At 55.6% G+C, this 27,235-nt stretch overlaps 1 protein-coding gene and 1 non-coding gene across 2 annotated transcripts; both read left to right on the top strand.

The window, feature by feature from the left end:
- Positions 1-366: 366 nt before the first annotated feature.
- LOC129463000 (unconventional myosin-XV-like) lies at positions 367-26,925 on the top strand. Its single transcript, XM_055243450.1, is given in 44 exon segments — positions 367-372; positions 1,165-1,268; positions 1,394-1,457; positions 2,379-2,456; positions 2,458-2,493; positions 3,149-3,310; positions 5,673-5,786; positions 6,361-6,419; positions 6,507-6,630; positions 7,498-7,597; positions 8,007-8,158; positions 8,718-8,843; positions 9,442-9,519; positions 10,415-10,563; positions 10,685-10,730; positions 10,935-11,059; positions 11,573-11,690; positions 12,002-12,173; positions 12,675-12,763; positions 13,492-13,545; positions 13,641-13,722; positions 13,796-13,923; positions 14,422-14,517; positions 15,804-16,039; positions 17,961-18,142; positions 18,428-18,497; positions 18,690-18,881; positions 19,123-19,283; positions 19,392-19,486; positions 20,314-20,428; positions 20,583-20,650; positions 20,721-20,798; positions 20,995-21,175; positions 21,280-21,412; positions 21,730-21,835; positions 21,996-22,072; positions 23,665-23,782; positions 23,996-24,055; positions 24,526-24,601; positions 24,956-25,071; positions 25,160-25,278; positions 26,040-26,181; positions 26,799-26,858; positions 26,860-26,925. Coding segments are annotated over 44 exon segments (4,713 nt in total).
- Positions 16,484-16,587, top strand: LOC129463359 (small nucleolar RNA U13). Its single transcript, XR_008651145.1, has one exon. It is a non-coding gene; the product is annotated as a small nucleolar RNA U13 (small nucleolar RNA).
- Positions 26,926-27,235: the final 310 nt, after the last annotated feature.

Here is a 27,235-nt window from a genome sequence, read left to right as displayed (position 1 = left end):
TTTAGTAGAGACAGGGTTTCACCATGTTGATCAGGATAGTCTCGATCTCCGGGCCTCGTGATCTGCCCACCTCAGCCTCCCAAAGTCCTGGAATTACAGGTGTGAGCCACCATGCCCAGCCGATGCTATTCGTTTTTCCATCCCTTTAGCAGATATTTTTTGAGGGCCTACTAAGCACCAGGTCCGTGTAGATGCTGGGGACTCAGAGATGTGCAAAGAGTAGATCCGTGCCTGTGGGATTTGACATTCTAGCGGGGAGACAGACAATACCCAAGAAAATAAGAGAGTTTGCCAATGGGGCTGAGGGCTACCGGAGAGAGAATTCTGGTGGCCTTCCTGTGAAAGGTGAGGCGGGTGCGGGGGGGCATGCAGGTGCGTGGGAGCAGTGACTTCCAAGCAGAGGGAACAGGAGATGCCAATGGTCAGAGGCAGGAGTGGGCCTGGGTGTCAGGGAACAGTGAGGAAGGCCAGGGAGGATCCTTGGCTGGTGGTAGGCGTGGGGGTGGGGAGAAGAGGACATCCCCAGAGCCGTTTGGAAGGCAGATTCAGCATATTTTCATACCTTGGAGACCCCATGGCAGTCCCCAAGCCTGGACCCCTGGGGTCTCTGAGCCTCACGGGTTTTTACTAGTTCCCCCCTGGTCTGAGGCTCCTAGTCTCCTGGAGAGAGAGGTGGTCGGTCCTGCTAGTGACTCCATTCTGTTCTTGTCTCTCTCTTTGTCCTCCCTCCTGGACGCTCTTGAAGATAAAGGTACTCAGTGTGTGTGTGTATGTGTGTGTGTGTGTGTGTGTCTGGGAAATTGCGTGTGGATGTGCCTGCTCCTGTGTGGGTGGAGGGACAGGCAGGAAAGGACATCCAAAGGCCTGTCCTGGGCGGGGCTGGGGCTTGTGGTCAGGGGCTGCCGTGGGGGGCCATGGAGGCTGGAAGGCTGGGAGAGGGAAAGCATGGGGCTTGCTGTGTGGGAGTTGGGCAGCATGGGGTGGGAAACACTGGGGGGCACCGGAGAGACCTCAGGATTCTCTAGGGAGCCCACCTCTGGTCATCCCTCATAAAGGGAGGTCCTTGGGAAGGCTCGTGTCTGGGTGTCCCCAGCTATGCCCCCCACCCAGGCCCCCAGAACAGTGCCTAGCCCCTCAATTCCCACATCTCCTTCTGGAGTCCAGATCCTGGAGGCAACACCCCTCTTGGAGTCCTTCGGTAATGCCAAAACCGTCAGGAATGACAACTCCAGCCGCTTTGGGAAGTTCGTGGAAATCTTTCTGGAAGGGTGAGTTGGGACAGTGGAGGGCCTCCCAAAAGCCTTGCAGTGTCTTCCATGTCCTGCCACAGCCCCTCGGAGCCAACACCAGCCCTCCTACCCCCACTGAGAGCTGACTGTGCTCCCCACCCCAGGGGCGTGATCTCTGGTGCCATAACCTCCCAGTACCTGCTTGAGAAATCCAGGATCGTGTTTCAGGTGGGCCACCCCCTCCCGGGCCTCTGTGTTGGGCAGGGCGGGGGTGGGAGGTACAGATACGCAGAGCCTGGCCCCTGGTGGGGCTAGGTAGATGTCAAATTAATGAACGAATACATGCGTACATGTGTACATGTGAGCCCAGGACCTCCCCTCCCCAACCATTCTCCAGCCACAGTGGCTGCTCCCTGCCCCACAGCACACAGGCACACTCCTGCCAGGGCCTTTGCACCTTCTGTTCCTTCCCTCAGGAGCACTTATCCCTCAGGCACCTGCTTGGCCAAACCCCTCACCTCCTCTAAGTCTCCCCTACAATTTCACCCACTCAGGAAGCTCCCCATTTAAAAACGCAGCCCCTCTCCATCCCAGCAGAACCCCCACTCCATCCACTGCTTTATTTCTCTCCAGTGTACTTTTCCTTGTCTCATATATTTTATGTTTTAAGCAGTGATTTGCTGAGTGTCTGTCTCCCTAGCTAGCAGGTGGGCTCCATCAGGTCAGGGGCTTCTCTCTGCCTTGTTCCCCACTATGTCCCAAGGGCCTAGGACAGGGCTTGGTGCGCAGGAAGTGCTCAGCCATCAAGAAGCTCTGTGTGTGCACATGTGGGCTATGGATACACATGTATCCAGGTGTGTGTGGCCGGTACACATAAGAGAAGATGGGTCCCTTTTCTCTTATTTCTCCTAACCAAATAAAATCCCACCAGAACCCTCTCAAACTTCAGTCATACCAGGGCACCTCTGCTTCTGCCCTCACCTGCAGCTGGCACCAGGCTGGGAGCCTCACCCATCACAGAGGCACATGTTCTCATCTGCAGCCCACTGTGTGCATGTGCATTTGTGGGCAGGCTTGGGCTTGTATGTGTGCCTGGGGGTCACCTAGGTAGGTGGCTCCCTTCTCGGTGCCCACCTACCCATTCTACAGGCCAAAAACGAGAGGAATTACCACATCTTCTACGAGTTGCTGGCCGGGTTGCCTGCCCAGCTCCGACAGGCCTTTAGCCCTGCAAGAGGCTGAGACCTACTACTATCTGAACCAGGTGAGTGCCAGCAGGCATCCGAAGGCCCCTGGCCCTGGTCCTCCCACCCCGACACCCCTGGATGGGCCTTGGGAGCCCAGTTGTGAGTGATGGAGTGTGAAGGTGATGGAGATTTGGGGAGGGTGAGTTTGGATTTAAGACATTTCATGGCAGTGAGGGGGACCAGGAGTCTTCTGGGTCCAAAGCGGAAGCAGGAAAGGCCTACCTGACTTCATTTCTCTGGAACCTGGAACAGAACCAACCAGTCTAGAGTTTCTACACTTCCTCTCTCTGTGCCTCAGTTTCCTCACCTGTAAAATGGGGACAACATAGTACCACTTTGCAGGGATGTAGTGAGGCTTAGGTGAGGAAACGCATGTAAAGAGCTGAGCACAGGGCCTGGCATGCAGTACATGCTCAGTAAACACTTACTACTCTCTTCATTACTATCACTGGGCAGCTGCAAAGGTCAACAGGTGACAGTCCCTGCCACACATTGCACTTAGAATCTGTGAACTCCGTCCTCAGCCCTGCTCAGAGCCTCCGTGCCCATGAGAGTGGAATGAGAGCTTGAGTGACCAGCTCAGGCCACACTGCTGGTCAGGGCAGAGCAGGACCTGGAGGGCTCCCCAGCCCCACCCAAGCTCCCTGACCCTCAGCCTCTGCCCTCACGCAGGGTGGAAACTGTGAGATAGCAGGAAAGAGCGATGCAGATGACTTTCACCGGCTCCTGGCTGCCATGGAGGTGCTGGGCTTCAGCGGTGAGGACCAGGACAGCGTCTTCCGCATCCTGGCCTCCATCCTGCACCTGGGCAACGTCTACTTTGAGAAGTATGAGGTGAGGGGACGCCACAGCCTGCAATGGGGCCCGCACCCTCTGGACTTGGCCGTCTTTTCCAAGGCCTTCCCTGTTTCCCTTTCAGATTACACTGTGCACACATCACTTGTTCCTGTTTTTTTCTTTTCTCCTTTGGGGTTGTTCATCTTTTTCCTCTTTTCCTTTGGGGTTGTTCATCTTTTTCCTCCTTACATATATTAAGGAAATCAGCCCTTTGTGTCTGATATGAATTGCAAATATATATTCCAGTTTGTCATTTATGTTTCAACTTTGTTTACAGTGTTTTTTGGTGGGTTTTTATTGGCAGGGAGGGGTCTCACTCTGTCGCCCAGGCTGGAGTGCAATGGCGCAGTCTTGGCTCACTCCTGTTGGCTCACTGCAACCACCGCCTCCCAGGCTCAAGCGATTCTCCTGCCTCAGCCTCTCGACTAGCTGGGATTACAGGCACACACCACTACCGCCCCACTAATTTTTGTATTTTTAGTAGAGACGGGGTTTCACCATATTGGCCAGGCTGGTCTTGAACTCCTGAGCTCAAATGATCCACTGGCCTCGGCCTCCCAAAATGCTGGGATTATAGGCATGAGCCACCGCGCCCAGCCCTTTGGTGTTTATTTTATTTTATTTTATTTATTTTTATTTATTTATTTTTTCTTTGAGATGGAGTCTCGCCCTGTCACCAGGCTGGAGTGCAGTGGTGCAATCTCAGCTCATTGCAACCTCTGCCTCCCAGATTCAAGCGATTCCCCTGCCTCAACCTCCTGAGTAGCTGGGACTACAGGTGTGTGCCACCACACCCAGCTAATTTTTGTATTTTTAGTAAAGATGGGGTTTCACCATGTTGGCCAGGATGGTCTCGCTCTCTTGACCTCGTGATCTGCCCACCTCGGCCTCCCAAAGTGCTGGGATTACAGCCGTGAGCCACCGTGCCCGGCCTGTTGGGTTTTTTATGCAAATTGTTTTAAAATTATTTTTAGCTAGTTCATGTATCAGTCTTTTCTAGTATATTTAAATTTTACATTTGAAATTTTAAACTTTTTTTTTCATTTTTGGAGAAATTTCCTGAAATTGTAACAGACTTCTTCCATAACTTTTTCTAAGACCTTTTATGGATTTTGTGAGTTTTAAAAAACATGTAAATCTTTGATCCATCCAAATTTATCCTAGTAAGGTGTGACGTAGGAATCCAACTTTTTTCCCAGATGGTTACTCAATTGTCCTAATCTCTTGATTTGAAAAATACATCTTTATTAGCTGGGTATGGTGGCTCATGCCTGTAATCCCAACATTTTGGGAGGCCAAGGCAGGTGGATTGCTGGAGCCCAGGAGCTTGAGACCAGCCTAGGCAACATAGCAAGACCTCATCTCTACAAAAAAATTATTTTTAAAAAGAAAGAAAAAGACATCTTTGTCATGTGCTAAGTTTATATATACATTTATGTCTAATTCCAGACTTTCTACTGTGCTTTGTTAATCTATTTATGCACTGTGTCTATGACTACACTGGTTTTTTTCTTTTAATCGGCTTTTTTTTTCTTTTTAATTTTTGAGACAAGGTCTCACTCTATGGCCCAGGCTGGAGTACAGTGGCACTATCATAGCTCACTGCAGCCTCAACCTCCTAGGCCCAAGCAATCCTCCTGCCTCAGCCTCCTGAGTAGCTGGGACTACAGGTCTAGGTCCCATGCCCAGTACATTTTTTAGACAGGGTCTCACTATGTTGCCAGGCTGGTCCTGAACCCCCTGCCTCATCTGATCCTCCCACCTCAGCCTCCCAAAATGCTGGGATTACAGACATGGGCCACTGTGCCCAGCCTGTTTCTGTTTTTTATTTTTTTGAGACGGAGTTTCACTCTTGTCACCCAGGCTGGAGTGTAATGGCGTGATCTCAGCTCACTGCAACCTCTGCCTCCTGGGTTCCAACGAGTCTTCTGCCTCAGCCTCCCGAGTAGCTGGGATTACAGGCACCCGCCACCACGCGTGGCTATTTTTTTTTTTTTTAAGTTTTTTGAGACGGAGTTTCACTCTTGTTGCCCAGGCTGGAGTGCAATGGCGTGGTTTCGGCTTGCCACAACCTCCACCTCCCGGGTTCAAGCAATTCTCCTGCCTCAGCCTCCTGAGTAGCTGGGATTACAGGCATGTGCCACCACGCCCAGCTAATTTTGTATTTTTAGTAGAGACGGGGTTTCTCCATGTTGGTCAGTTTGGTCTGGAACTCCTGGCCTCAGGTGATCCACCCGCCTCAGCCTCCCGAAGTGCTGGGATTACTGGCGTGAGCCACAGTGCCCGGCCCTGTTTTTCATATGAACTTTAAATTTAGTTTATCTAGTTCAAAGCACATTCCTGTTGGTATTTTGCATAGACAGATGCACAGGAGGTGGCCTCAGTGGTGAGTGCCCGGGAGATCCAGGCCGTGGCAGAGCTGCCGCGGATCTCCCCTGAGGGCCTGCAGAAGGCCATCACCTTCAAAGTGACCGTGAGTCTGTGGGCATCTGGCCTTCGAACAAAGCTTTCTACCAAGGCCTGGACAGAGCTGCCTTGTGCCAATCCTTTGTGGGCAGCCTCTCCCTCTCTCCTGCTCTCTCTGTCCCTGGGTCAGGCATGGAGGGGTGTAATTTCAGACCCCAAAGACATTTCAGATTCCAGTCTCAGACTGTTGCATAGGCTGTTTCCTCTACCTGGAATGTTCTTCCTCTTTTCACACCTACTCATCCTTTAAGACCCTATCCAGGTATCCCCTCCTCTAAGAAGCCTTCCCTAATCTTTGGCCGGGTCAGTGCCTCCTCTGGTCTTTCACAGTCCTAGGCCCATTCTCCCTTCCCACGGTTGATCTCATTGTATCTGCTGATGCCTCTGTCTCCCCCCACCACTAGCAGCATTGCCAGGCAGAGTCGGGGTGGGGGCAGGGGTGGTCCTGCCTAGTCTCTGTGTGCACAGTCACAACATCCCTCCAGCCTCCCTTCCCCATGATCCCACTCCCTTAATCCCCTGGGGGCTTTCTGGAGGCAGTGGCCAGCCTGACGTCACTCAAGGGCTGTGCCCCTCCCTAGGAGACAATGCGAGAGAAGATCTTCACGCCCCTAACTGTGGAGAGCGCTGTGGATGCCAGGTGAGGCCGCGCCTTCCCCTGCCTGAGCCCCAAGGCCCAGCACCCCACTACCGTGTCCTGCTCACACCAGCACCACCTCTGCTTCAGGGACGCCATCGCCAAGGTCTTGTATGCACTGCTGTTCAGCTGGCTCATCACCAGGGTCAACGCGCTGGTGTCCCCAAGGCAGGACACGCTGTCCATCGCCATCCTGGACATCTATGGTTTCGAGGTGGGCCGTGTAGGAGGCTGAGGGGCGGGGGACATAGGCAAGGTCTCGCCTCCCTCAGGCATCTCGGGCTGCCCTTCCCATCCCTTTCTGTGCTGCAGCAGGTGCCATCCTCCCTCCATGGACCCCTCCCTGTCACCATCTTCCTTGTCTCCTTCCATTTTCTTTACTCACCACAAGTACTCCCAAGGCCTCTGGGCCAGGCCCTGTGCTGGGCAATACCAGCTGCCCAGGAAGGACCAGCCAGGGCCCTGCCCTTGGGGAGCCTCCAGGTGAGGCTGGGTGGGGAAGGCTTCCTGGATGACGATGAGACACTCCTGAGACCCAGCAAAGGCACTGTAGGAGCAGGGAACAGAATATGCAAAGGCTGGGAGGGGTGGTGGGTCATGAGGTCTGGGACTGGACTTCATGTGTGGGGGGTGACTTTTGTGCCAGTGCAAAGCAAAGGAAGTGGCGAGGGACAGGGCAAGATCACCATGCAGCCATCACAGGCACTCACGTGGCACCTGTTATGTGCCAGGTGCTGTTCAAAGCACTTTGTTAATTCACGTCATCCTTACAGCAACCCTGTGAGGCAGGTACTGTCAATATCCTCATTTTACAGATGGGGAAACTGAGGCATGGGGCTGTTATTCAAGGTTATGTAGCTAGAAAGTGGCAGAGCCACAATTTGAACCCAGGCAGAAGGCCCCAGAGCCTTGGCCTTCAGCCACTGCCTGTGCTGTCAGGACAGAGCCTGTCAGATTCTGTCTGTGAGCTGAGAGTCTGTGGCTGAGCCCTAGCTTTTTGAAGTTGCCACCAGGGAAGGTAGGGGCAAACAGGCTGGTGGCCAAGGAAGGACCAGTCCCAGCGCCCCCATCCACCTGGCAGGACCTGAGCTTCAACAGCTTTGAGCAGCTGTGTATTAACTACGCAAACGAGAACCTTCAGTACCTTTTCAACAAGATCGTCTTCCAGGAGGAGCAGCTGTGTGGGCCCCATTAATACTCCTGTCCCTATCTTGACTGGCCAGTGGACCTCCTTGGAGACAGATGAGGATATATACTGGTTGTTTAAGGTCAATTCTGACATCCGCAGACAGTGGAGGGAAAGGCATTCTAAGCTGGGGACCGGCCCATGGGAAGGCCTCTGTTCTGGAGGGAAAGGTGCTGAGGTGCTGTGCTCAGAGAGGAGTCCCCTTGCGGGGGTCCTTCTTCTCCTTTACTGGGATGTCCCAGGCAGAGGGAGCAGCAGGACCCTGAGTTGGCTCATGCTGCCTTATTAGGGGGTGAGCTCCCTGTTCTGCGAGGTATGCAAGCAGAGGTGCTGCTGGCCCGGCTCCTTCAGATTCAACCTGGGAGGGACGGTGGGTGGGCCCTGGACAGCGAAGGGAGGTTGAGCTCCTGCTGCCCACTGCCTGCAGGAGGAGTACATCCGTGAGCAGATCGACTGGCAGATCACCTTTGCTGACAACCAGCCCTGCATCAACCTCATCTCACTGAAGCCTTATGGCATCCTGCGGATCCTCGACGACCAGTGTTGCTTTCCCCAGGTGAGCCGCAGGCACTGTGAGCCTAGTCAGGTCACAGATCTCTCAGCCTCGTGTCCTCATCCCACCCTGACTCCATGCCTCTCTGCTCTGGCCTGAGGCGGGCAGTAGGGGGTTGGAACACCTGACCTACTATATACAACCTGGGGTGATTGAGGCCAGATGGGCAGCTGTGGGTGTTCAGAAGAGAGGCTGCACCAGTCTGGAAAGCCACAGACGGTTTCCTGGAGTAGGTAACCTTGGGATTGGGCCTCAAATCCTGATTGCAAAACACAAGGGTGGAATGGCAGTGAGATCAATAAAGTGCAAAGGCAGTTGGCCTGGAGGGGAGGCAGTTAGGAGCTCACCCAGCTACACCTGTCTTCAAGGAACCACTTAGGCCTCCAGCGCCTAGCTAAGGCACTCGCCTTCTGACCCAGGGAGGTGGGCAGCCATGGGAAGCTGTGAGTTGTTCCTCTCTGGTGCTCAATTGGGAGCAGTCGGGGATAGTGAGGTTGCCACCAGGCCAGGAACAGAGTGTCCAGGCCTCCTGCCCACCCACTGATCCCTAAATTGCCCCCAGGCTACAGACCACACCTTCCTACAGAAGTGCCACTACCATCATGGCGCCAACCCGCTCTATTCCAAACCCAAGATGCCGCTGCCTGAGTTCACCATCAAGCACTATGCAGGCAAGGTCACCTACCAGGTGAGCCCCAAGACAGTCGGCCTGGCCGCTGGTGCTGCAGTGCTGCTAGCTGTTGGAGACACAGAAGCACAACACTGGCCCCAGACATTCACAGCCAGGTCCAATTCTGGCTCTGCTGTGCCCCGGCTCTGTGACCTTGAGCAAATTGCTTAGCCAGTCTGAGCCTCAGTTCTCTCACTTGGAAAATGGGGATAATAATAGTGCCCAACTCATGGGGTGGGTGTGAAAAATGTAGGGTGGGTTTGATAAAGAGTAGCTCATCAATGGTGACATCACTGTGGCCACCCTCATCGCTATTATCTGAGGCACATTCCTGCCCTGGAGGTGTCTTAGGCTAGGATTCCATGCCTCTGTCCCCATCCGGGCCTTACTTTTCTCATCCGTAGAATGGGCACAGGACAAGGTCCTTCACTGAGGGTGAGGCCAAGACCCAGGTTGGTCATGTGAAGCCATGGCGAATGCTCCCCTCCCCCAGGAGTAGGGAGAGTGGTGGGGGCTGGAGGGGTGGGGACCATAGAAATGAGGAGGATCCAGTCGCTCCTAGGATAGACAGAGAGACAGAGGCCAGGATGACCCAGGCCATTGTTCCCCTTTTCAGGTGCACAAGTTCCTGGACAAGAACCACGACCAAGTGCGCCAGGATGTGCTGGACCTGTTCGTACGGAGCCGGACACGGGTGAGCCTCGCCTCCCACCGCTCTGGCCCTGCCCCCAGGCATGTCCCCACCCCCACACCCAGCCCGCCTTCAGGCCTGGGACCGTGTTGCCACGTCCTGGCTCCGCTTAGCTTTGGCCAAAGACAAGGGTGGCCTGGACATCCTGTTCCTGGCCTGTTCCCACCTAGCTTGGCTCTGCCCTAAACCTAGTGCCTCATCCTGATCCTGCCCTCCGGCTCCCCACAGCCCCAGTGGCTAGACCCCGGCCCCACTCCCAATTCTAACCCTGTACCCCACCAGCTGTGGCCTTGCCCTGTACTTACCCCACTCTGGGCCCCACCCCATTCCCTGGCCCATTCTTTCCTGGCTTCTTGCCAGACCTGTTCCCCCAATCCCACCTCCTGGTGTTCTCAGTTTCCCCCACCCCACCCATAAGGCCCCGGGGGAGAGCTTGGGGGACCAACTTTGGGTTCTTTGAAGGCTTGGGGAGGCCCTGCATCCCAGCTACACTACGCCCAGCAGATGGCCCTATGACAGAGCACAGGCCTGGTAACATCACCTCCCCTATCTGGCCCTCTGCTTCCTCCTTGGGCAACCTCCTCAGGAGGTCATAGCCAGAGTTCACAACCATGTATCTAACAGGCCACCTTGGGGCCAGGCACACAGTCAGTAACTGTGTGTTCCTTAGACTGAAGGGGAAAAAGCCAGTTATGGGATGGATCCCTTGGAAGGTGCTGAGCCCCACCTGTTTTGAGAAGCATGCAAGCCAGGATGACAGAGGCCTTGCAGAGAGAACAGGGGTCCAGTTAGTCTTCAGATCCGCCTGGTCCGGAGATTTACTCCTGCTCTCTGTTCCTCCTCATTTCGGTCTCCCGGCCCCTGCCCGTCTGTTTTCCCTGCCCCGACCCCTGCCCAGGTGGTGGCATACCTCTTCTCCAGCCATGCCCCACAGGCTGCCCCTCAGCGCCTGGGCAAGAGCAGCTCCGTCACTCGGCTCTACAAGGCGCACACTGTGGCCGCCAAGTTCCAGCAGTCACTCCTGGATCTGGTGGAAAAGATGGAGAGGTGGGGTGGGGGGCAGGTGGGCGGAGCACACAGCCTCATCCTTAACCCACCTCATGACCCTCAGAGGTTGAGCGCCTTCTTTTTCTGAGGCCTCATGCTGTCCTCTTCCTGCCACTGCCAGGTGTAACCCCTTGTTCATGCGTTGCCTGAAGCCCAACCACAAGGAGGTGAGTGAGAGCTGAGGCCTCTGAGAGAGCCGAGGCCTCTGAGAGAGCCAAGTCCTCCTGCCCATGCTGTGTGACCTTGGGCAAGTGGCTTGGCCTCTCAGGACCTGCATCTGCCCAGCCTAGCACTGGGACTATTCACCATGATAGTGCCCTTTGCACATGGCTGAGCCAATGTGCAGACTCCCTCTCTGGGCATCCCTACAGGAGCCAGGTCTCTTTGAGCCAGATGTGGTAATGGCACAATTACACTATTCAGGGGTGCTGGAGACCGTGAGGATCCGCAAGGAGGGATTTCCAGTGCGCCTGCCTTTCCAGGGCTTCATCGACAGGTATCTTGATTACGGTAGTTCCTGAGCTCTACCAATCCCTGCCCAACTCCCCACGGCCCCAGGAATACACAACCCAGGCAGTACAGGGCTTGCCATGCACAGTTGCTCAGGTTGTACACTTCACAAGGCTGCCACATGCTAGCTGTTAATGTGGTAGATACATTTATTGTTTTGCCTTTTTTTGTAGTTATATTATATGTTGTATAACATATAATATGTATAATCAACGCTCCGTGTTGATTAGAATGGTTTTAGTAGTTATAATGACAAGTTTCCAGCAGGTGGCAGTCAAGTGTCCTGTTCTACTGAAATCATCTTTTATAACTATTGTCTGACATGCAGAAGTAGAGTCTTGAGGATGGAGTGCCTTTTTTCAGATTAGAATTAACTATTTGTGGAGCCACCACTGGGACCAGGGTTTTTGGACACCTGGCTGGGGGCAGTAACCCCACGGTCTAGCAGGCACCTCGGGTAGGTCTCATAGCCCCAAACTAAGTTTGGGCCCCCTACCAGGTACTGCTGTCTAGTGGCCCTCAAGCATGACCTGCCGGCTAATGGGGACATGTGTGTGTCAGTGCTGAGTCGCCTGTGCAAAGTCATGCCAAAAATGTACCGTGTTGGGGTCAGCAAGGTGAGTCCCGCCCCACAGTCAGCCCCCCTTAGACACCCCAAGTTTGGGGGCTCCACAACTACTGAGTCAGAAATGTCCAAGCTAGAGACTGCCATCCCAAGAGCAACCCAGATGAGCTTGGGACATGGAATGCTAACTACCTGATTCACCAGCATCCTTTCTTCAACCTCTCCAAGCCCACCCCAATCCCTCCAGCCCCGCTCCAGGAGGCTGCCCTGCCTATTCTGTCTCCACGGACTTCTAGAGAGGGAGGGGCCGTTAGTCCAGCCTCCTGGCTCCTATCTGCCTCAGTGCCTTCCTCCTGTCCACAGCTGTTCCTTAAGGAACACCTATACCAGCTGCTGGAGAGTATGCGAGAGCATGTCCTGAATCTGGCAGCCCTCACCCTGCAGCGCTGCCTCCGTGGCTTCTTCATTAAGTGGCCATTCCGCTCTCTGTGCTACAAGATCATCCTGCTGCAAAGCCGGGCCCGTAGCTACCTTGCCAGGGGAGGCACAGAAAAGGCAGGATTCCTAGGAGACCTATGGTCAGGCTCGGGAGAGGTCACGCCTGAACTTGGGTGGTGAACTCCCTATCCCTGGAAGCATGCAAGCTGAGGGTGGAGGCATCTGCAGGAGAATGATCAGATTCTCTGTGTCTCTGCTTTTGAATGCCCTTCCCAGCTAACCCCAGGCCCTTGTGACTGGTGGGTGGGAATCCATTCGGCCGAGAGGGGCCTTACCCTGCATTTCAGGGAGCTGAGATTATAAGCTGTTGGGAAATAAATTATTCGGGCAGGTTTAATCCAGGCCTTGCTACTTAATTTGCTGTGTGACCTTGGCAAAGTCACTGCACCTCTCTGAGCTCCAGTTTCCCTTTGTGCCAAAGGACCCCAAGAGTGAGATGTGGGCACTGGCTCCCAGGCCAGGCTGGCAAGGGCCTCTCTACCTCTTGGTCACCCTGTCACCCTGTGGCCCCAATCCCTGACCTCCCCACTCCCCCAACCCAGGCAACGCTATCAGCAGATGAGGAGGAGTCTGGTGAAGTTCCGGTCCCTGGTACACGCATACGTGAGCCGCCGACGCTATCTCAAGGTATAGGCCCTACCCTGTCTGGGTCCAAGGGGACGGCAGAGAAGGGGAAAAGGCACTCAGCACCCAAGAGGAGACCATTAGCCTCAGGCAGTCTTGGGTTCAAATTCTGCCTCTGCCACCCACTAGCTCTGTAACCTTGGCCATTGTCTATCCTCAATTTTCCCATCTACCCCTTGGGATTGTGGAGAGGGTTAAATGAGATGTTGCATTGAAGGATTTGGCCTGGTGCTGGGTTCACATTGGGGTCTTCAGGAATTGAGGGCCATTAGAATTTGGCGACCTGAACGTCACTGGGTATGGTTTTGCTCTTACCTTCATGTCTTGACCTACTGTCATGTAAACCAGCCACCAGAAAGACAAATGCAGTTCCCAAAGCAATGAAGCAGTAGGTAGCCTTCACTGAAGGTGGCTCTACAGAGGAGGGCTTCCCATGACACAGTGCTCAGCCACCTCCCAGAAATCCTCCTTGTGTGTCTCTTTCCCAGAGTTTTCCTCCCTCCGCCTTTTGCCTCTGTCTCTCTCTTGCTCTCTCCTTTTCCCTCCCTGTTTCTCTGGCCAACCTCAGCCTCCCACCCCACCTGTGGAGTGGGGCAGTCACCTCCACACAACAGGCAAGCTGCCCCCCCTTGCTTGAGTGTGGCCGCCTTGCGTAAGCTGGCCTGGCCTGCCTGGGTGCCCGTCGTCGCCTCTGCCTGCCACTCCCCACCCTGACATCTGCTCTCCTGAAGCTGAGGGCAGAGTGGAGGCGCCAGGTGGAGTGGGCGCGGCTGTGGGAGCAGGAGGTGGGTGCGGGTCTGGGTGGCAGCAGGGCCAAGGAGGGAGGCTGGCAGGTGGGGATGTGGCAGGCCTGTCCCTGTCCCATGCACTGTCCCTCTAGGAGCTGAGCAAGCAGAAGGTAGTCGCTGTGGGGCACCTGGAGGTACCGGCTGAGCTGGCTGGGCTCTTGCAAGCAGTGGCAGGTGGGTCAGCACCAGGCGGGGGGAGGGCACAGGCAGATCAGAGCAGGCACCGCATTCCCTCCTCTTTCCACAGGCCTCGGGCTGGCCCGGGTGCCTCGGGTGGCCCCTGTGCAGACTCCTCGGCTCTAGGCTGAGCCCCGTGTCACACTGGCCCTGGACATCAACTATCCTATGGCCAAGTTTGTCCGGTGCCACTTCAAGGTAAGGGCTGGCTGAAGTCCAAGGCTCCCTGGCTGATAGGCGCTGACCAATTAGAATGGACACTGTCCTTGCCCTGGGGCAGACTCCCGGCTGTGCCCTGTGGTGTTGGGTATGAGCCTTTTAGTTGCTGGATCATGGGGAATCTGGGAGATTCCTGGGGTCTGGATAGCAGTGGAGAGCCCTCAGGGGCTCAGGCAGGGCTGTTTACCAGCAACCAGTCTGGAAATATTTCAGAAATTGAACAACTGGTGGAGCCATAGTACGTCAGCCCAGCTCTGATTTCCTCCCCTCGAGATGAGGGTTTATCCTGTCCCTACCGCCGATTTGCTGAGGGCCACTCTGGTGGCCCCTCACCAGCCCTCAGTTTCCCCATCCATACACTGAGGACCAAAGCCCCTGCCTCATAGACCTTGGAGCCCCATGTGGCACAGAGCAGTGGGTCCAGATGTGCCTGTCAGTCCTGGCTCTGTCTGCTCATGTGCCTGCCCTGTGCCCTAGGAACCTGCCTTTGGGATGTTGACAGTGCCCCTGAGGACACCCCTCACGCAGCTGCCAGCCGAGCACCATGCAGAGGCCGTGAGCGTCTTCAAGTTGGTGTGGGGTCTGCCCCAGCCCACCTTCTGATTCATAGCCCCTGGCCCTGAAGCTGGGCCATGAGGCTCCAAGTCTTCCCAGCCCTCCCCAAGCCCAACCCATGAGCCCCACACCTCTACCCCAAAGGACAGACTTTTATGTCAGAGGGGGAAATCTGGCTTCCTCTGTGAGGACTAGTGGCTTTTCTTCTCCCAGCCATCTTCCTGGCAAAAAAAAAAAAAAAAAAAAAAAATGGCCATCTTGGAGCCTCTCAGGGACACCAAGAAGAGACCCAGATCTTCTCCTTAAGGACTTCTCAGTCTGAAGGGGAAGGCAGAGTTGACCCAGCCAGTGACCACCAGTATGGACAGAGGGAAGCACCAAGGCTAGGGAGTCTGATGGGGCCACTAATTCAGCCCCGGGCAGGGCCAGAGAAGGCTTCGTGGAGGAGAAGGCATTTGAGCTGGAGGGGAATTTGCCAGGCAGGGAGAGTGGAGAAAGTACACAGAGAAGAGGAAATTGGTGTGGTCAGAACGGAGTCAAGAGGACAAGGGTGAGACTGGCCAGTGAGGCCTTGATGACAGACCCAGAGCTTAGATTTCATCCCAAGGCAATCTAGGCAGCCAAGGCAGGTGCTTCCATGGGAGGGACGTGGTCATATCCGAATGTTAAAAGGAACCCTCTGCGGCCTAGATAGAGCAGGAGGTGGGGGCTGGCTGGAGGCCAGGGGTGCAGGGAGGGGGCTAGGGCTGCATGGGGAGCTCTAGAAGGTTCATGAACAGGAAAGATGACACATACTTTGGATCTTTAGTTTTCCCATAGTTGAGGTAAACTGCCTGGTCATTTGGCATAGAATATGGCAGTTGTAGGCCAGGCACGGTGGCACACACTTGTAATCCCAGCACTTTGGGAGGCCAAGGCAGGCAGATCCCTTGAGTCCAGGAGTTTGAGACCAGGCTGGGCAACATGGTGAAACGCTGTCTCTACTAAAAATACAAAAATCAGCTGGATGTGGCTGCATGCGCCTATAATCCTAGTTACTTGAGGGGCTGAGGTGGGAGAATCACTTAGGCCCGGGGAAGTTGAGGCTGCAGTGAGCTGAGATCCCGCCACTGCACTCCAGTCTGGGTGACAGAGACTCCATCTCAAAAAAAATTATATATATATAGCAGTTATATTGTAATATGAGGGACATTTACATGGGCAGGGGCACACATGGGAGAGACATGAGAGGGATGCATGTTGCAGGGTGGGGACTGGAAGGAACAACTTTCTGAGATGCCCAGGAGACTCTGTTCGTGGCCCAGATCCTGCGCTTCATGGGCGACCCCCACCTGCATGGTGCCCAGGAGAACATCTTCGGGAACTACATTGTGCAGAAGGGGCTGGCGGTGCCTGAGCTGCGGGACGAGATCCTGGCACAGCTGGCCAATCAGGTGTGGCACAATCACAATGCCCACAATGCTGAGCGGGGCTGGCTGCTGCTGGCCGCCTGCCTCAGTGGCTTTGCACCTTCCCCGCGCTTCAACAAGTACCTTCTCAAGTGAGTGGGACTGGATAGGGGCTGGGACATGAGGGACGGTGGCACCAGCAGTGGAGCCCAAGGCAGGGTCTTAAAGGTCAGGCCAGGAGTCAGATCTCTATGCTGGGAAGCTCAGGCATGGAGGCTGGCCAGGGCTGCTCTGTGTTTCTACTGGGCTCAGAGCAAGAAAGGAGGGCAGGCCTTCACTGCAGGGGCTAGGAGTTAGGTCAGACTGGATGAGGGACTTCCAGAACTCAGAGTGGGACAAGACCAGCGTGTGGAGAATTTGGAAAAGAGCATTGACCTCTCACAACATGAGAGTTTAGTGGGGTGGTTAGGAGCATGGATACTGGACTCAGACAATCAGGGTTCAAATCCCAGCTCAGTCATATATGAGCTGTGTGACCTTGGGTAAGTTACTTAACCTCTCTGGGCTTCAGTTTCCTTATATATCAAATGGGGGTTATTCTTTTATAGTTTATAAGTGTGATGATTGAGTTTTCATGCTCAGGCTTGAGATGTGTCACCCTCAAACCTTGCTAAAACATCAGCACAAGACCAGGCGCAGCGGCTCAGGCCTGTAATCCCAGCACTTTGGGAGGCCAAGACGGGAGGATCGCTTGAGCCCAGGAGTTCAAGACCAGCCTGGACAATGTATTGAGACCTTGTCTCTGCAAAAAATTTAAAAATTAGCCAGGCATAGTGGCACACGCACGTAGTCCCAGCTACTCAGGAGGTTAAGGCAGGAGCATTGCTTGAACCTAGGAGGTTGAGGATGCAGTGAGCCAGGATCATGCCACTTACACTTCAACCTGGGCAACAGAGCAAGACCCTGTCTGATGTTTAAAAAAAGATAGCACAATGATAATACCTACTTCATAGGCTCTTGTGCAGAGAAAATACATAAACACACGTGAAGTGCTTAGAACAGAGAGGGGCACATGGTAGGTGCTATGTGGGTATAACCATCACAATGATGTCACCCTGCTGGGTGAGAAGGATGATTTGCAAGGAAATCGCTCAGGCAGGCCCTGGGTGTGAATCTCAGCTCTGATACTTACCTGCTGTGTGGCCTGAGACAAGTCACTGCCCCTCTCTGAACCTGTTTCTCCCCTATAATTTGGGGATGGCAACAGAACCCACCTAACAGGGTGGCTGTGAGTTACACAGTGTACAGAATCTTGCTTAGGCCAGCATGCAGCAAATGGACATCACCTGGCCAGTCTTGTGACTCTGTGGCAGCCGACAGCAGGGTACGGCCCTTGCTGGTGTGCCTGCCTGGGGCTTTCCTGAGGGCATGGTGCTAGGTTCCCTCTCTAGCTACTGTGGGCCTGCACCAGTGCTGCTCTTGGCCAGGCTTAGCTGCAGGAGATGTAGGATGTGGGGGTGAGGGAAGCATGAGGAATGACTGGTAGGGATTGGGCTCATTGGGCCTGGGTTGAGTTGAACCCTCAGCTGTCCCTTTTATAGGTGAAAACTTGGAGGAGAGGCTCAGAGAGGGCAGATAACCACCCAAGGTTGCCCTGTGAGAGAATGGAGACAGACTTCTGGTTGTTGCCCACACCCAGCTGCAGACCCCATCCTGTCAATGACATTTTGTTCCAACAAGCTGGAACCTCTTTGGCCTATCCTTGGACCTCTGTGCTGGCCTGAGATACTTCTGGACTAGCCTGGGACCCTTTCAGTTTAGCCATGGGACTCTAAACTACCCTGAGATCTTTTGTAGGCTAGCCTGGGACCCCTTAAGTGCAGTCCCAGAGCACTGGACTCTAGCCTGGGACCCTTCTGAACTAGCCTGGAGCCTTTTCAGCCTCACCTTGGCGCTCTGGAATAGCCTGGGCCTTTCTCAGACTAGCCTCAGAATTTCCTACCCCCACCCCCCAGCCCTCAGCCCCTAGCTAGCTTCAGATCCTTCCTGATCCTGGCTCCAACCCCCCATCATGTTTGTGTCTGATTATGGGCGGAATGGCTTTCAGGCTGTGTGTCAGCACCGCCTCATGCAGGCCATGGGCCGGGCCCAACAGCAGGGCTCGAGGGCTGCCCGCACCTTACCCCCGACCCAGCTGGAGTGGACAGCGACCCATGAGAAGGCCAGCATGGCGCTGGACGTGGGCTGCTTCAGTGGTAAGCTGCCTTCCCCCACCTCAGTGAGGGCAGTGGGAGTCAGCAGGGCCCGGTGAGCCCCGGGGATGGCAGAAGCCACTGGATGTTCTGGAGCTGGGGAGGGGCCTTCTCAGATGTGGCTCTGCGTGAAAGTCTGTGTGTGGGGGTGGGACCTGGCCCAGGAAAGGGGAGCCAGGGAAGTGAGGCTACAGATACAGGAAGACTGAAAGGAAGAAGCAAGCAGGGAGGCACAGCCAAACTGGACTCAGATGCTCCAACCTGAGCCCGGCACCTGCTGCGCCCCAGGTGACCAGTTCTGCCCGGTGCACTCCTGGAGTACGGGGGAAGAGGTGGCTGGAGACATTCTGAGGCACAGGTTGGCTCCTAGGATGCCCTCCCAGCACACTCTTATGTACCTGGAATGTTGTGGGGGGAGGTCAGATCCCCCAGAGGGTCCCATAGGGTCCACTCTGTTCATGTTTAGGGTCTGGCTTATAACCCAGGATCTCCCCAGGTAGTGCCTGACGACTCTGTCCCTCATTTCCATTCCTGTGCATGCCATCACCAGGGGGCTGGCAGATGGCTGGCGCGGCTGGACCGTGGCCATGAAGAATGGTGTCCAGTGGGCAGAGCTGGCTGGCCACGACTACGTGTTGGACCTGGTGTCGGACTTGGAGCTGCTCAGGGACTTCCCTCGACAGAAGTCCTACTTCATTGTGGGCGCAGAGGGGCCTGTAGCCAGCAGGGGAGGCCCCAAAGTGTAGGTAGCTATGGGGGATCCACTCACAGATGGCCACTCCCAGGCAGAAGGCCTGCCCCTCCCAGCTGCTGGGACAGGCTGAGCCCTGAACTTAGACTTCAGGTTCTTAAGGAGGTAGAGTTCACCAAAGGATCCTGCTTTTAAAGGGAAAAAGCCACCAAATACCAGGGTACAGAAGAAAATTTGGGGGATTCTGGGATCTCTCTGGGGGTCAGTAGCTCCACGTTTCTTTTCCCCACAGCGTGTTTGGGAACAGCTGGGACTCGGATGAGGACACGGCCACTAGACCCCAGCCCCAGGAGCACATGCCCAAAGTACTTGACTCTGATGGGTACAGCAGCCACAATCAGGACGGTACAAATGGGGAGACTGAGGCCCAAAGAGGGACAGCAACCTACCAAGGTCAACCAATAATGGCTGCTGTCTCTGGTGGGGAGGGAGACTTAGAGGCTGTGTGGGTGGAAATCATCAAGAAAAAATAACTTGACACCTTTGTGCCTTCCCCTCCAGAGTCAGACAGTCTTGGAGAGCCTGCTGTGCCCCACAGGGGGCTGGACTGCTACCTGGATAGCCTCTTCGACCCTGTGCTGTCCTACGGGGATGTGGTAGGGATGGTGTGGGGTGGGTTATTTGCAGACAGCAGGCGCAGCATGTACACCCAAGTCACACACTTGTACAGGGTGACCTGAGAGCTTCTCACAGCCAGGGTCATGGGGTGGTGTGTCCCATCTGGGTGTCTGCTGGAGGCTGGACAAAGGATAAGGGTCTCTTCACAGCTAGAGATGCTCTTGGCTGATCCTGGAAGGACTCACAGTTAGAAGTGCACCTCTAGCAAGGCGTGGTGGCATGCCTCTGTAGTCCCAACTACTTAGGAGGCTGAGATGGGAGGATCATTTGAGCCCAGGAGTTTGAGGCTGCAGTGAGCTGTGATTGCACCACTGTGCTCCAGCCTGGGCAACAGCGAGACCCTATCTTAAAAAAAAAAAAAAAAAGGGAAGAAGTGCACCTTTGGTGGCAGCCAGCCCCCCCGGGGCCACTAAAATATCTCAATCTGGATGGAGTTGAATGACCTTGGTCCCCGGGTCTTCTGGCCCCAGATCTCACGAGACCCCTCAGGTACCCTTACTCACTCTGGAAATTCCAGAACCCACCCCACCCCCACTGCCCCTGGCATGATATGCAGCCCTGAGCAGGGCACAGCCCCTCCTTTACTCCTCTGGGGAAGAGGGGATGGGTTGGGGGCTCATATGGTTATGGAGACGACTGGTTGGGATGCCATAGGGGTAAAGGCTGAGCATACAGCAGACACTGAGCCAGTGGGAGGCTGCCCCCTCCCACCAGAGGGTGGGGAAGAGGCCAGTGTCAGGTGCCTGTTGCCATGGAACCTTGTGAGTACAATGAGATGGTCACTCGAGCCACCCACTGCCCCCAGGACCTGGAGAAGCCAACAGCCATTGCCTACCGCATGAAAGGGGGAGGCCAGCCCGGTGGAGGCAGCAGTAGTGGTACTGAAGACACCCCCAGGAGACCCCCAGAGCCAAAGCCAAGTAAGTGCCTCCCCAGGGTGGTTCCAGGGTTGGGCAGGGCCAGAGCCACTTGCTAGTGTGCTAGAATGGAGGCAGCCACAGCATGATGGGGGGTGAGAGGACAGGGAGGAGGGCTTCTCCAGTGCCATCTGTGCCTTCTGCCCCCTCCCCTCAGTCCCAGGCCTGGATGCCTCCACATTGGCTCTGCAGCAAGCCTTCATCCACAAACAGGCCGTGCTGCTGGTGAGTGAGGGAGGGACTGCTGGGGGGTGGAGAATGAACCTGCCTGGTGACCACTGCCACCTCTCCCCAGGCCCGGGAGATGACCCTGCAGGCCATGGCACTCCAGCAGCAGCCCCTGAGTGCTGCCCTGAGATCCTTGCCCGCAGAGGTGAGCCTGGCCTGCCCAGGGTGCAGGGGTTGCTTGGAGACGCAAGCTGTAAAGAGGAGCGCTGTGCTGCTCCAGGGCACTGTTGTGCCTCTCTGAGCCCAGGAGCTCCACAACCCATCTTTGACAGAGATCTGGGGTCCCAGAAAGCAGCCTGGTATATCGCAGGCAGCCCACCCTCACGTCCTGTTCTCCACAGAAACCCCCAGCACCAGGGGCACAGCCGAAGTCTGTAGGCACCGGTCCCCCTGCCAAACCCGTGCTCCTGCGTGCCACTCCAAAGCCCTTGGCCCCAGCCCCTCTGGCCAAGGCTCCAAGGCTCCCCACCAAGCCTGTGGCTGCCCCTGTTCTAGCTCAAGATCAGGCTTCTCCAGAAACCAGTGAGTGCCCTATCCCAGCCTCTGGGGCTTCCCAGGACAGGCCTGCTGGTGTGGTTGTGCCCCTTGTGGCCTCACCCTGTTTCCACCACGCCCCTTGCCCACAGCTTCACCCTCCCCAGAGCTGGTCCGGTACTCTACGCTCAACTCTGAGCACTTCCCACAGCCCACACAGCAGATCAAGAATATTGTCAGGCAGTACCAGCAGCCGTTCCGGGGAGGCCGGCCCGAGGCCCTCAGGTCAGCACTGCCCCTGCCCCCAGCCCTCCAGCCCCTTCACTGTGCCTGAGTGCCCATCATGGCCCACCAGCTTACCAGTTGAAGCGCCCTGCCCAGCTCCTGTTAGGGAGGGAGTTTGTTTATACTGATGCGTCCAGATGAGGCCTTGCTGTTGTCTAGGTTGTGCTGTAGGACTTCAGGCCAGTCTCTGCTTCTCCCTGGATTCTCATTTATAATGAAGGGGGGTGGTGGAGGAGGAGGAAGTTCCCTACTGTCAAACTATGTGATGGGAAGGGGAGACTCAGTGTCAACCCACCACAGTACTCCAATGCCCACAGGAAGGATGGCGGGAAGGTGTTCATGAGGCGGCCAGACCCTCACGAGGAGGCCCTGATGATCCTGAAGGGGCAGATGACTCACCTGGCAGCTGCACCTGGCACCCAGGTGAAGGGGGAGGGTGGGGCTGGGCCCAGGTGGAACAGAAGACAAAGAGGGGCCTCAGTGATCCTCAGAAACCAGCTACCCCTATAAGCTGTGGCCCTGCCACTGCCCCTCCACAGGGCCTGCCTGTTGCCCCCTGAGCAGTCTCTTTGGGGTGGGACAGGTGTCCAAAGAGGCCGTGGCCCTGGCGAAGCCGGTGACCAGTGCACCAAGGCCATCCATGACACCCACTTCAGGTGAGAGGGCCAGGAGGGAGGGAGGGGAGGGTGTCCAAGTATATGAGGAAGTCTGTGGGTACAGGTGAGCGTGTCGGTGGAGTGTGTGTGTCTATGTCCCTGAGCCCCTGTGTACATCTTGTGAGCACATTGGTGTAATTATAATGTCAACACTTAAGTAGCACAGATCTCAGGCCAAGCCCATCCTGGCCTCATGTAATCCTACCAGAACCCTTCAAGGTAGCACTGTTGTTCCTACATGTTGCAGATGGGGAAATGGAGGCACAGATAGGTTAAGTGGCTTGCCTAAGGTCACACAGCTCAAAAGTGGCAGACCAGGGATATCAGCTCAGGCCTCCTGGCATCACAGTTGAAGCCCTAACCTCTACACCCTTTGTCTCTCGGCAGCTACAGTGATCTTAACAGCTATAAAGCAGTTCCCATCCTGCCCCTGGCAAAAACCCTCTGATGGCTCCTACAATAAGCTCCAAATTCCTCACCGTGACCTATGAGACGCGACATGATGCGCCCACCTCCCCAGCCTCATCTCCTCTCTTCCTCGCCTTGGCACATTCTGTTCCTCTCTGTTCTCAGAACACTCCGAGCCCACTCTTGCATGTTTCCTGTGCCTAGAATGCTCTTCCCCAAGACCTTTGCATGCCTGGCTCCTTCTCACCATTCACGTCACAGCTCAAATGTCACCTCTGTCACCTCGGCAAGGTCTGCCTAGATTGCTAGGAGTGAAGGACCTCAGAGACCAGCTCTCCAGGATCCACTCTAAACCACCCTGCTTTACCGTCACCCCAGCCTCGGGCACTGAGAGCTTTGTTTCTGAATGATCTGTGCCACCCACACCTGCCATGGGCACTAAACTCCAGGGCAGGGGCATTGCTTACCTTATTTGCGGGGCCATCTCAGCCTTTAGCCCAGACCTGTATACGATAGGTGTTTTGGCTGGGTGCAGTGGCTCACGCCTGTAATCCCAACACTTTGGGAGTCCGAGGCGGGTGGATCACAAGGTCAAGAGATCAAGACCATCCTGGCCAACATGGTGAAACCCCTTCTAAAAACACAAAAATTAGCTGGGCGAGGTGGTGGGCACATCCAATAGGTGTTTTTATGTGTTGAATGAAAGGCTGGGTCATGTGTGACCCTTGTGAGCAGCTGTTTCTGTGGACCGCTCCTGGGTCCCCTCCTCCACCCGCCCTGCCTCTCCCACTTCATCCTAAGAGGTGCCTGTGGCCGGGCTCAGTAGCTCATGCCTGTAATCCCAGCACTTTGGGAGGCTGAGGCGGGCGGACCACCTGAGGTCAAGAATTCCAAACTAGCCGGCCCAACATGGCGAAACCCCATCTCTACCAAACATACAAAAAATTAGCCGGGCGTGGTGGCAGGCGCCTGTAATCCCAGCTACTCAGGAGGCTGAGGCAGGAGAATCGCTTGAACCCAGGAGGCGGAGCTTGCAGTGGGCCGAGATTGCGCCACTGCACTCTAGCCTGGGCGACAACAGCGAAACTCCGTCTCAAAAAAAAAAAAAAAAAAAAAAAAATTAATTAAATAAAAAAGCGAGGTGTCTTCTCCTGACTCCCTGATACCCGCGCTCTCCAGCTCTGCTCTGCCCTCGCGATCGCTGCAGTCCCCTGAGTAACTCACGCAGACGCGCCTGCACCGCCTCATCAACCCCAGCTTCTACGGCTATCAGGACGCCCCCTGGAGGATCTTCCTGCGCAAAGAGGTGCCGAGCACGGCCGTAGCCAGGGGAGGGGCTGAAGCGGGGCAGAGGAGGGTCTAGGGCTTGGGGAGCGAGCCCAGGAGGACAGAAACAGGCCAGGCTGAAACCAGGGGTGGAGTTACAGCCAGGGCGGAACTGCATCTAGGGGGCGGGGCCGGGTGTGAAGCAAGGCCAGGGGGCAGTCGGACAGTACCCACTGAAGCCCCGCCCCTGCAGGTGTTTTACCCCAAGGACAGCTACAGCCATCCTGTGCAGCTTGACCTCCTGTTCCGGCAGGTGAGGTCCTGTCTCCCCTTTCTGCCTCAGTGAACTCAAAGATGAGCTAGCTGCAAAGCCTGCCTCTGCATGTTGGGTTTTGGGGTCCTTGACCGGGGTGAGGATGGGCAGCTGTTTTATTGAATCTCCCCCTCCCATGCGCAGGTTCACTGAGCCCACAGTTCAACCTAATCAGAGCCATAGTTTGTCTGAGCTAGACATGGCCCAGAGATCAAATATAAACCCTGTAAACCCCCCTGTATAGATTAGGAAACTGTGGCCTAGGAAGGGTGGCCTGGATTGTGGGGGTGAGGAGAAAGGAGAGGGCCCTGTAAGTGAGATCTGATTTACACAGATGACCCAGCTTACAGATGACCCCACTGCTGCAAAATGGGACCCCTCCCACATTGCCACTCACCCTAGTATAGTCCAGCCTGGGTCCCGGCTGGGGGAGTCCCATGTGCTGTCTGCATCACAGCCTGTTCCCACAGATCCTGCACGACACACTCTCCGAGGCCTGCCTTCGCATCTCTGAGGATGAGAGGCTTAGGACGAAGGCCTTGTTTAGTATCTCCGGGGAGGGGAGGCGTATTGATGGGGCAACCAGTCAGAGGCACAGCCAGCCCTGTCCTAGAGGGAAACTGAGGCTGACAAGCCCAGGCCCACCATCTCCCAGACATGTGCCTCCTTGCTCTGCTTCTCTGGCCTCTCGCATGGCCGGGCTGCATGTTTGGGGTTGGCAATGCCTGACACACTGTGTGTCCTGGCCATCTCATCCATTTCTGGGTTTCAGTTTTCTAGTATAGACACTGGTCAGATACCTTCTTGCTGGGTATCAGCCACCTCCCTCCCTGACATCCCCAAGATGGGGGCTGCCAGGGGAGTGGGGAGAGGGTCCTGACCAGACCTGGCCTCCCATAGCCCAGAACCAGCTGGACACACAGAGGCCTCTGGTAACGGAAAGCGTGAAGCAGGCCGTGGTCAGCACTGCACGAGACACCTGGGAGGTCTACTTCTCCCGCATATTCCCCGCCACGGTGCGAGCCCCTCACTTGCCCCCTACCTGTCCAGAGGATTCAGGGATGAGACGAGAGGATCCTCACATGCCCTTCATCTCTGCCCCAGGGCAGCGTGGGCACTGGTGTGCAGCTCCTAGCTGTGTCCCATGTGGGCATCAAACTCCTGAGGATGGTCAAGGGTGGCCAGGAGGCCGGCGGGCAGCTGCGGGTCCTGCGTGCATACAGGTGACCAGCAGGGGCGAAGTGGGGCTGGCTAGAGACTGGGGTACAGACTGGCATCGGCATTTCCTTCCTTTCTACAGCCACTTACCAAGTACCCCTGATGTGCTGGGCTCTGTGCCAAGCCATTGAAGCAAACCCATTTTAGAGCTGGGGAAACTGAGGCTCAGAGAGAGAAGTTGTTTGTCTCAGGTCACACAGGGGGAAGGGATTGAGCTAGGCACCCGCTCTCCTGCCCTCCTCCCAACCTGCACCGCAGCAGCACTGTGCAGAGGGGCGGCTGTGCTGGAAATGACCAAATCCTGATGCAGCTGGGGAGGGAACCGCTGCCAGCAGTGCCACCTTACTGAGTCCTCAGACTCCCTCCGCTGCTAGAAGTTCCTTTTGTCCTTTTTAACACGAAGATGGGAATAGAACCTTGCTAACTGGTTAGGTAAAAGCTGCATGCTTTGAAAGATGGAGAGAATTTGGTCAATGGGTGAAAGAGAGATTTGGGTAGGCACAAATCTAGATTTAGAGCTTGGACCAAGGGACAAAGGGTGGAGAGGGGCCTGAGTGTCAGCCCAAAGGGTGGTAGGAACTGAGCTGAAGCCACAGCCTGGGTCAGAGAGGGGAAGCAGGAAGCTTAGGGTCCTGTGGGAGCTGGCACAATGGGGCCAAGGCGGGGCTGGGCTTCAAATGGGGCAGGACAGGAGCAGAAGCAGCACAATAGGTGGAAGAAGGGCATCCCTCTGGCAGTGGAGTCATGCCACCGGCCCATCCTCCAGCTTTGCAGATATCCTGTTTGTGACCATGCCCTCCCAGAACATGCTGGAGTTCAACCTGGCCAGTGAGAAGGTCATCCTCTTCTCAGCCCGAGCGCACCGGGTCAAGACCCTGGTAGATGACTTCATCTTGGAGCTGAAGAAGGTAAGGATCTTCTCACAGATCTTCCTTCCACCCAGGCTGAGGGCCAGCAACAGGGCTCTCCCTGTTCCGGGGAAATATGACTGTGTCCATAGCCTTCTGTCTACCTCCAGGCCTTTGCACTGGCTGTGCCTTCCACTTGGAATACCCTTTCCCCCTTTTGCCTGCTCCTTCAGAAAACCTTTGCCAATGCCCCCTGCCGGGTGGCACAGCACCTCCCCTGAGGTCTGCAGCAATTGTACTCCTCACCCTGCTGCCTTGGCTGCATGGCCCGCCCACTGCATCTCAATCTCTTTCCATCCCCTCTGCCCACTCCTGACTGGCAGCCCCCAGGCCTAGGGCAGGTCATCTCTGTGCCCCAGGCCCGAGGAAGACTTCAGCAGGAAAGTCGGTGAGGGATTGAGTGGGGAAGGCCTATGTGTGTGCCCTAAAGTCCATCTGTGTCCCTCAGACTCACCTTCCAGCCCTTTCTTCCACCCAGAATGCCCTTCCCTCTTCTCACCTAATGAAGGCTCCCTTCCCTGATGAGTCAGGAAGGATGTGAGGAGCAGAGGTGGCCCTAGGCCTCTGGGAGTGGGGTGATAGGGCTGTAGCCCTCACCCTGTCCCTGGCTGACCCAGGACTCTGACTATGTGGTCGCTGTGAGGAACTTTCTGCCTGAGGACCCTGCGCTGCTGGCTTTTCCACAAGGGTGACATCATACACCTGCAGCCCCTAGAGCCACCTCGAGTGGGTCAGTGCCACTGAGGCACAGAGAATCACTTGAACCAGAGAGGCAGAGGTTGCAGTGAGCCAAGATCACATCACTGCACTCCAACCTGGGCAACAGAGCAAGACCCTGTCTCAAAAAAAAAAAAAAAAGGGAAGTGACCATCTAGTTTCCAGCAGAAGTACCTGCTGTGCAGAGTATTTTATTTTCTTTGAACCAACTTTTTAAACCTCAGAATGCCTGGGACTTTAGAAAGCAAGGAGGAGGATCCTTTCTTTTCCATTAGCAAGGAAACAGGAAGTGGAAGGAGGTAGCTGGACTGGCCCTCCGAATACTGGGAATGCCCAG

This window comes from Symphalangus syndactylus, chromosome 14 (genome assembly GCF_028878055.3).
Source record: "Symphalangus syndactylus isolate Jambi chromosome 14, NHGRI_mSymSyn1-v2.1_pri, whole genome shotgun sequence".
Lineage (NCBI taxonomy): Eukaryota > Metazoa > Chordata > Mammalia > Primates > Hylobatidae > Symphalangus > Symphalangus syndactylus.
This window is presented reverse-complemented; position numbering and strand designations above follow the sequence as displayed.